Here is a 9715-nt window from a genome sequence, read left to right as displayed (position 1 = left end):
GAGCTCAGGTCACGTATGGCGGAGCCAGCGTGGACATTAGGCAGACGCAGCTCCAGGATGCCTTGAAAATAGAGCGGCTGTCCTAAAGAGAGGAAATAGTGACACGCAGAATAGCTACACTGCAGTATTCACGGGACTTGAAGTTTTCATGTGTCTCCATCAGAACCTCAGATGCCTGACAGCTCTTTGTGGCGCCAAAATAAGTAATCAAAGAAATTTATTCCTGGTGTGGCACTGTAGGATCTGCACTGCATTGTGAACTACAAGATCTGCAGTTCAAACCCACCAGCTGATCCTTGGAAACACTATGTTGTTGTTAAGTGCCGTTGAGTCGGTTCCGACCCATAGCAACCCTGTACAGGGTTTCCGAGACTGTAAATCTTTACGGGAGCAGAAAGCCTCATCTTTCTCCCGCGGAGCGGCTGGTAGTCTCGAACTGCTGACTTTAAGGTTCACAGCCCGATTCGTAATCACTACGCCACCAATCGCGAGGCTGCGAACTGCAAGGTCAGCTGTTCCGCGGGAGAAAGATGAGGTTTTCTGCTCCCATAAAGATTTACAGTCTCGGAAACCCTGTACAGGGTCGCTATGAGTCGGAACCGACTCCACGGTACATAACCACTACCACCACCACCAAGGAACCCTGGTGGCACAGTAGTTAAGCACTTGGCTGCTAATCAAAATGTCATTGGGTCAAACCCACCAGGAGAAAGATGTGGCACTGTATTTCGATAAAGAATATATAGTCTGGAAACCCCGTGGGTCATTTTTGTTCTGGCCTGCAAGATTGCTAGGGGCTGGAATCCACTTGATGGTAGTGAGTTTGGTGTTTGTTTGTTTTTAATATTTGGTGAAATTCTACTTGCCTTTCTAGGGTTAGCTCAAGTGAGGTCACGTAACCTCTGGGAAGCCTTTTTCTCCCCTTTCCAACTTTTAGTACTTCTTTCCTTTTGGAACTTGTGCTCTGGCTAGAGCTGCATAGCATTTTGCAGTTAACTGTTTTAGCACTCTTGCCACATCCTTGCGTTATAGTTTCCTATTTGCTTAGCTGTATAACTCAGGACTATGAATTTATTAAAGGCCTCAATCTTAATGTATATTGGCATTACTTGTGCCAGCACAGTGCTTGGCACATGATGGACTTGTATTTAAATAAGGTTAATCTTTTTGGAAAGCATTATTGATGCATCCCTTTAGCAATATGTGTATGTGAGCCTATTGAATCAGACTACCTGGTTAAAATGAATCATAATTTCCCCAGGTATTTATGGATGTGATTTTCAAAGTATCTATGTGATTTTATGAGTCTTAGTATTCTTATCTGTAAAATGGAGTACTGTTATATCACAGGTGATTGAGAACATCAGTTATTGTATATGTGTTATTAAGTGTCTTTGAGTCTGTTCTGACCATAGTGACTGCATAGGATTTCCAAGGAGCGGCCTGGTAGATTTGAATGGCCAACCTTGAAATGCTTATTTTACGCGCCACACCACAACTACTTAATGCCTGCAATACCTGGTATTTCCAGACGGTTTCCAAGTACTAACCAGGCCCGACCCTAATTAACTTCGAAGATCAGATGAGATCCGCGAGGTCAGGGTGGTATATAAGCTTGAGTAAAGTATGTAAAACCATTGCCTGACCTTTAGAATTGAGTTGTTGTGCAGATTAAATGACATAATCCATGTAAAGGAGCCCTGGTGGCGTAGTGGGTTACAAGTTTAGGCTTCTGAGAAAGGTTTTATTATATTAAGACTAAAAACTAAAACAGTTTTCTGAAGGAAAACCAGTTCCAATTATTCCAAGCGCTGTCTCAGGAACCAGGCGTAGAAAAAACTACATTTCCCAGAGTTCTCAACGTCTTCCTCCCCCCACCCCCCCCGCTCCCGGTCAGTATATATATACTCCATCCGGGTTCTTCGAGATGCTGTTTGGCGACTCGTCGCCATTCCCGGAGCAGCTCGGCCTCGGTTCTGAGGCGAGTGTCGGTCGCTGTGTCGGAGACACCCGTCCCCGACACCAAGACAACCAGCCCTCTCCCCTGCCCCGCGGTGGGAGAGCGTGTCCGGCCGGCCGGCGGGGCTCGCGCACCTTCCCTCGCCTCCCCTTCCCCCGCAGCCTCCGCCCCGCCAGGCCCGGCCCGGACCTCCGAGCCCCGGCCTTCTCCTCCTCCTCCTCCGTCACCACCGCCGCCGCCGGGCTCCACAGCCCCGCCTGTCGCTTCTCTGACCCGTTTGAGAAGCCGAGGGAGGAAACCAAGAAAAATGTCGCCATGAAGGCCGAGAACCGCTGCCGCCGCCGACCCCCGCCGGCCCCGAACGCCATGAGCCTGGGTCCCCGCCGCGCCCGTTCCGCTCCGACCGCCGCCGCCGCCGCCGAGGCCCCTGTTGATGCCGCAGAGCTCCCCCAGCGCCGCCGCCATCGCCTCCGACATGGACAAGAACAGCAACTCCAGCAGCTCCTCCGCCTCTTCGGGCAGCAGCAAAGGGCAGCAGCCGCCCCGCTCCGCCTCGGCGGGCTCGGCGGGCGAGTCTAAACCCAAGAGCGGTAAGGGTGGCCCCCACCGCGGCGGGCGGGGGTCTCGCTCACGTCCCCTGGGCCAGCCAGGGACACGCTCTGCCTCGTATCTGTCGCCCCCCACCGTGGCCCCCAGCTTTTGCGGTGCACGCAGAAAGGGCGTCGTACGGCGAGCTAACAGGTGTCCTGGCGCTCTGCGAAGTGGGTGCTGTTCTTCACATTTTGCAGTTGGGGAAACTGAGGTTCCAAAAAGGGAAGGCCACCCAGTAGGTTGTGCCACACAGCAGCAGATCTGGTTCCTGTGACTCATCAGTCCGCGTCCCTACAGCCATTCTAAGGTTGAATTAGCTTTAGAGAGGGCTCCTGTTTGAACGGGAGCGAGGAACTAAGGGCTTGCCAACCCAAACCTGAGATTTAACGATCGGACGCCAAATCCATCCCGCTGTTTGCAGAGCACCCCTCTCTGGCCCGGGGATTAAGAATAAGACTGGATTCTCTCTTTTCAGCTCCCACAGTTTTCGAGACATGGGGGGTGTCTCTGAGTCCTTAACCACAGAGGTGGAAATAATTGTGAGAATTAAATGAATCAACTAGAAAAATAAAAGAACTTTTTGCACTTTGAGAACCTGAAACCTCTTGTTGTTAAGTGCCGTTGAGTCAGTTTTGACCCATAGCGACTTAGGCACTAAATATACGAGGTGGGCTTCTGAAGGCGGTGGGAAAATTCCATTCTCTTCTAATTCCATTTTCCATGAACTTTTGGAAGCCCCCTTTTGTTTTCGTTTGCTAGGGTCAGAGATTGCCATACACAGGGGAGATTTTGCCATTTTGGTAGTCATGCCTCTGATTGTTAAACGCCGACCATAAAGATGATAATAGTTAGCATTTCTTGTGGGCTGACTATGTGCTAGGTACTTGGCTAGGCTTTCAGCTCTTTTATTGATCTTTATTATCACTACCTTAGACACTAACCTGTCCAGCAAGGTAAAAGTATTCTTATTTAAAGATGAAGGAATAATCTGAGTGGACATGAGGTAATCACTTGGCAGAGTCTGGAGTCAAATAGTCCCTTATCTTCAAAGGCCATGCACTAATCTCTGCTCTTTTTTAATATGGCAGCAACAAGGGCATTAAGCAGATGTTTTCCGTGAGGATATGTGTGTGCAGAGGGAAACATCCAGAGTCACCAAATACCCAATGTGTAAAAAAGTCCTGAGTTAGTTCTGAGTTTCCCTGCTGGATACAGCAAACTGATTTTCCACAAGTGCCGAAAGACTAACAGAGATGGTGAGAAACTCAGGTGGAGACTAGTTGTCTTAAGAATGCTTTAAAGATCTCAGTGGGGTTTAGTGTGGACTCTCAAGCTAAAGTAATGTGTAGATTAATTCTGGGGGCTTTGTATATGTATAGATTCATCACAGATGTATCTATGTAGATAAATATTTATATAGATTTACCCCTTGTGAGGGGAGCATTAGTTGGAACTCCTTTAGAGTGATGTGACTAGTTCCCAGTGTAGTTGATAAATACCATTACTTGTTTTTTTTTTAAATACCATTACTTTTATACGCTCTTCGCAGATGTACAGAGAAGACTTTTGTTGTCCAGCCATATGAATTCTCAGTTAAATTTTTATGGGCTCCTGTCTTAAGCCACTGATGTACATTTGAGTCAGCTGCAATAAGTGTCATAAATACCTGATGTGAGACCTTAAATCTTAGTGAGACATTAAGTGAAAGGAGTGACAACCCAAACAAAATAAAACACACACAGTGGAGGGACTTAAGGGATTTTATTCATTTGCCCCTGACTGCCAAATACGTTGATTAAATTGGCATTAACTCTACCCAACAGGATTGCACAGACTTCTTTTGTAGTTTGACCAGAGCAAATATTTGTCAGTGGTCATGTTTTTTAGACAGACATGTATAGGAGACGTACTAAATTCTGCCTTTCTTCTGACTGCTTAACTGCTGTTTGTACATTTTGTTTCCTTTTCTCTTAACACGGGACAGGGAGAGATCAAAATTGCATCTTAGATGGCTGTCCCTTAGCTTTTAAGACTCCACCTCAGTAGGATGTAGAGCAGGGGTGGAGAACCTTTTTTTCTGCTCAAATTTATAACATCATTAGTGGGCCATACAAAATGATCAGCTCAAGGATTGTTGTTGTTATGTGCCATGGAGTCAGTTCCGACTCATAGTGACCCTGTACAGGGTTTCCAAGGCTATAAATCTTTATGGGAGCAAATAGCCTCATCTTTCTCCCGTAAAACAGCTGGTAGTTTCGTACTGCTGACCCTGAGGTTCGCAGCCCAATTCGTAACCACTACGCTATCAGAGCTCCTTCAAGGATAAGCATGGTTAAACATTTAGTTTAGTCACCCATGGAACTTTGGTTGCCTTGGTAGGGCCAGACTAAATGATTTTTGCGGGCCAGATGTTTCCCACCCCTGATGTGGACTGTTACTTCTGTTTGTTTGTTTACAGTTAAATACTGAAAAACATAGGTAAAACACTTAATTGTTTTCTTAATTGAAAGCTTCTAAGGAATGAGGAAATAAAAATTCACATAAAGGACTTAGAATTATAATTATGAGGGGGCTTCAAAAAGTTCATGGAAAATTGGAATTGAAAGATAATAAAATTACATTATCATTCCATTTTGGAAAGAAATTCTGTTTTCCATGAAGTTCTTGAAATCCCCCTATATCTGTTGCAAAAAAAGGACTGAAAGCTAAATACACAGTTCTTTATCAACCATGATTCCAAGGAACAAATTAAAAGGCATAGTGTTGTTAGGGCCATTGAGGCTCTTCTGACCCATAGTGACTATGTATAGAGTTTCCAAGGAGTGGCTGGTGGGTTTGAACTGCTCATCTTACAGTTTGCAGTCCAGTGTGGATCCTACAGTGCCACACCGAGACTCCAAAAGGCAGACTAGGTAGAGATTATAAAATAAGTCGGAAACATTGGCCATCAGTTTGTTTTTGAGGTTGAACTGAGGGGTAAAGTATGTGGTTTTGAAAGCATCAGTAAGACCAGTGCTGCTGTACCAGATACTGTTCATGACCTTACACAGTGACTTCTAGATGACTCCTGTAATACAGGGTTAGACTTCCAGTTCAACACAGTTCCATGGAAAGGTTCTTTAGTATTTCCACATTTGATTCAATACTTGATTTAGTGATTCTGGTTAGAATCTTGAATTTCTGAGTTGAATGGTGAAGGAAGGGGGAAGCAAAACAAAAGCACTTTTCTTTTATCTAGGTAAAAAGAGCAAGATTTAAAAAAATTTTAAATATTTGTGTGAATGATCCCAAAACTCCCTTTTCCTTTCTCTCTTTCCCACCTCATACGAGGGAAGGAAAAAACAAAACAAAACCTTAGGTCTGTTCTCTAAGCAGGGTATGTTATTAATGGTCACTTGCTTCCTAGCTACATGATTAATGTACTTGAGACTTTTTGTGCCTGTGGCTGGCTTAAGTTTGTCCTTCATTTGTACTCAGGAAATAAGTAAACTTGGCTCTAGGATTTTCTTGATTTTTTTCCGGTTAGAGTAACATACCACAGTTTCTTTGCCTCAGTTAATTGCTCAAATATCTCTGTAACATTCATTGTTCTTGGATTTATTCCCACAGCTTCATTCCCATGAATATAACCTAGAGGAGAAGAATGGGCTAGGGAGTAGCAAAAGTCATTTGTAAAGAATATAAAATGCAAAAAGAGGTAAGAGAGAGGCTAGGCAAAACAGTGGAACCTGGCCAGGAACCAGGTTCTTGCCCCATTCTTCTGGCCCTGGGTTGGTGCTCCCCTGGAGGTTAAGGGAAGGTCGGGTATTACACAGCAGTTATTTTGAGGGTGGTGGTAGGAAGCACTGACCTGACACTTCCTGTACCAGAAGCCAGGTTACTATTGGTAATCAGCCTTCTTGAAATCCTCTGAGCTGTAAATGGACCTGGAGGTCTTAATGGCTTTGAAAAGTGAGGTGACTTGGAGTCTTGAATAAAAACTGCTTAGACGGTGGTAGGCATTTTAGGGCCTGTTGGCTAGAGTCCTTGATTTATAGGACTTTGCAGGAAGCCCACTGGTGTTCTTGACTGAATGATTTGGATTTATTAGTAATAGGCTTTAGATCATACGCAGCTATATGATAGCCACTGTGGCAAATGTTTACAAAAGTTTTCTCCTCATTCTCATGACCCTGGGAGGAGGGAAGGTAGAATTATTAGCCTTACCTTGCAGACTAGAAAACCCAGATTGAGAGGGGTTAGAGTGATTTGTCCAAGTAAATGAAAACTAAGTCGTAGGCCATATTTACAAATAATGCTTTGTAAAATCTCACTTAGCAAGCAGGCAATTTCTTGGAGCATAACTTCCTTTTACTCTACTTCATTCAAAATTAACTGATTTCAGTGGGATTCATTTGTTGTCGGTTGTTTCTTGAGTAAGGCCATATGGTGCCCCTCCCAAGGTGCTTGCCAACTATTCTGGATGACTGGCAAGCAACTGTCTTGTGATTGTAGCGTGAATCAGCAGCAGAAACTTCCGGACTGATATTCTGACCTCTAGGCTGTGCCACCTGTTACAGCTAGAGCTAGAAATGTTGATGCCAAATGATTTAACTGAAAAAAATGGTGGCCCAATGGGTGGGGTGGGTTGGGGTGGCAAGACTGAGGTATGTAACTGCTGTTACTTAGTAGAGACTGTTCCTTCAGGGTATTGTGGAACAATTGATACAGTGAATTAATATTTTTGCGTCTCTTTTTTCACTCTGGGCTCCTGAGTTATGGATTTGAGTCACTTAACCAATGCTCTTGTCCATTTGGGCTGTGTCTCTACAGTAGTTCTCAGCACTTGTTCTCAAGCCTGGCTAGGCATAAGTTTCTTTGAGGACCTTTTTAAAAATAGAGTTGTGTGGACCCTTACCTAGAGATTCTTTCAGTCTAGGTTGGCTTCTTGCGCCTTGGGTATCTATAATTTTGAAAGTCTCTGCAAGTGGTTCTCGTGTGTGGCCAGGATTTAAAAGCCATTAACTCTGATATTTAAAACTTTCAGGGATGTGTTTTTCCCTGGAACATGACTTTTTTTTAAATTGTGAATGGAGTGAAGGTTTACAGAGCAGATCATTAATATATTTTGTTTCATCTCAATGATTGCAGTCGCTTTAATGTAACGCAGTTGATCCCACTTCCTCCTTGTTTTTCTTGTTTCTCGTTCTCCTGTTTTCCTGACTCCTCTGAATGTTGTCCTTGGGTTAATGTTAATGTTGCCCTTTTGATCTGGAATGGTTGACTGTTCTCTGATGTGCATACCTCATAGTGTTGTTGTTTTTCCATATACTATCTATTGCTCGACTGAAAATTGAGCCATGAGTTCAGTTTCAGACTTGAGGGGCTGTAGTCTCACTGATTACACCAGTTTCTATCTGACCAGTAAGCCTGTTTCTGTTTTTATTGTTTTTTTATGATCTTGAGTTTTGTTCCACATTTTATCCCACTCTACCCATGACCTCCTGGAGTCCTGGTGTGGCGCTGTGCGTTAGCGCACCAGACTGCAAAGCTGTTTGAATTTCAAGGTTGGCGGTTCAAGCTCACCAGCTGCTTCTCGGAAACCCCTAGATAGGGTCGCTATGGGTTGGAACCGACGGCACTTAACAACAACAACAACCCATGACCTTCTAGTGTGATCCCTTTCATACCAGTTGATAATGGTAGCTGGGCATGATCTGGTTTTACTGGTGTCAGGGTTGTGGACACTGGTGGGTCTTGACTGTTTTGTCTGCTTTCCAAAATCTAAAGCGGATAATCTCATTGGTCATGTTGCTGTCTCTTATCAAAGAAAGAAGGACAAATTTTACCCTCGGCTTATGCACATGTATATCCTGGCAGGTTGTCTGCAAAACATCTCAAAAATGACACTCTGAATTTTATCTGAGAGTCTCAGGCCTGCGTCCCAGCTTCACTCTTGAGCTCCTTACTTGCCTGTGTTTAGAGATTAGAGCCAGCCTTTCACTTGAAATGTCTGACTTCATACCCTTAGGTTAGCAGAAGACAGGATTGGGTAGTTGGTACTAGCAACTAAACTCATGAACCCCTAATGTGGCTAGTTGTCATCTGTTGTAGAAATGAAGTCTTCATTGTTGATCAGCAGTTCTGTAAGCATTGTGAAATGTTTCTTTGGTGGAGTGGTTACAAATGAAGACAAGAGCACAGCCCTCTTGTTGAGTGCCAGCTTCCTTTCATAATAAGCCTTTGCATTGTAGAATCTGGTGCGACTCAAATCTTTGCAAATCAAGAGAGCTGCTGTTCTTGCATAGTCGTATTAGAGTCCTGTGTATGACAGCGCTAGTTACAGTCCACTGTGGGATCACTTCACACCATCTTGGGAAGTGAGGTGTTGTGAATGTGTGTTCCTTGCATGTACCCATCTTTTTTCTAGCCCTAGCCCTCTCATGTTCTCACTAGGTGATGTGAATTGGGGTGAAGAAAAGTGAATCAGGAAGAGGTGGCTGAGGCTACTGACCGGTGATAAGAGTTAACTGGTTACTGTTTCTCATGACTTTTCCTCTTATTTGAAATCTTTTTTTTTTAAAAAGTTTCCTGAAAACACACATAACATGACAATTTTTACGCATTGAAATCTTACAAACTTAATTCCATGGATTGTAAACTAGGTAAAATTTGTATGCAAGCTAAAACTTGATTTTTAATTACCACCACTGATGCCATGTTTGGCACTGATTTCTGCTGAGTAGTAGGTAGAAGTGGAGTTCCTCAGTTATAATTCAGAGTAAACCCTGATGACTGCCCCAACTGGGTTTTAAAGCTAACTGGTAGGAGAGAAAGGAGTCTTGGTGTGCACAGTGGGTTGACTGTTGGGTTACCAACCTTGAGGGCAGCTGTTCAAACCTACCAGCTGCTCTGTACTAGAAAGCGGAAGCAGTCTACTCTCGTAAAGATTTACAGTCTCAGAAACCCTCTGCGGCAGGTCTGCTGTGTTTTACAGGATTCTTGTGCATCAGAATTGACTCGGTGGCAGTGGGTTTGATTTTTCTGTTGTTTATTTTTGTAGGAGTGAGCCTAGCCTGGCTGCATTTCTGTGAATATCTGTACCCTATTTATATGTCTTGTGAGTTACTGTGATTCTGAGGGCTATGCCACAGGTATTTTAAATAACCAGCAGGGTCACCCATG

The 9715-nt window shown here is 44.2% G+C and overlaps 1 protein-coding gene across 2 annotated transcripts in view; it reads left to right on the top strand.

The window, feature by feature from the left end:
* Positions 1-1904: 1904 nt before the first annotated feature.
* Positions 1905-9715, top strand: part of RNF10 (ring finger protein 10) — a 56283-nt gene continuing 48472 nt past the window's right edge. The window contains exons 1-2 of one of the 2 annotated variants that reach the window (XM_006865440.1): positions 1927-2131; positions 2212-2550. In XM_006865440.1, the coding sequence (XP_006865502.1) occupies positions 2394-2550 (157 nt within the window). In that variant the 5' untranslated portion in view covers positions 1927-2131; positions 2212-2393. Of the gene's footprint in view, positions 2551-9715 lie in introns of both variants that reach the window. The other variant, XM_006865439.1, reaches the window with a different exon arrangement.

Source organism: Chrysochloris asiatica, unplaced genomic scaffold (assembly GCF_000296735.1).
Source record: "Chrysochloris asiatica unplaced genomic scaffold, ChrAsi1.0 scaffold00078, whole genome shotgun sequence".
Classification (NCBI taxonomy): domain Eukaryota; kingdom Metazoa; phylum Chordata; class Mammalia; order Afrosoricida; family Chrysochloridae; genus Chrysochloris; species Chrysochloris asiatica.
The sequence above is the reverse complement of the archived record's forward strand: the minus strand, read 5'-3'. Positions and strand labels throughout refer to the sequence as shown.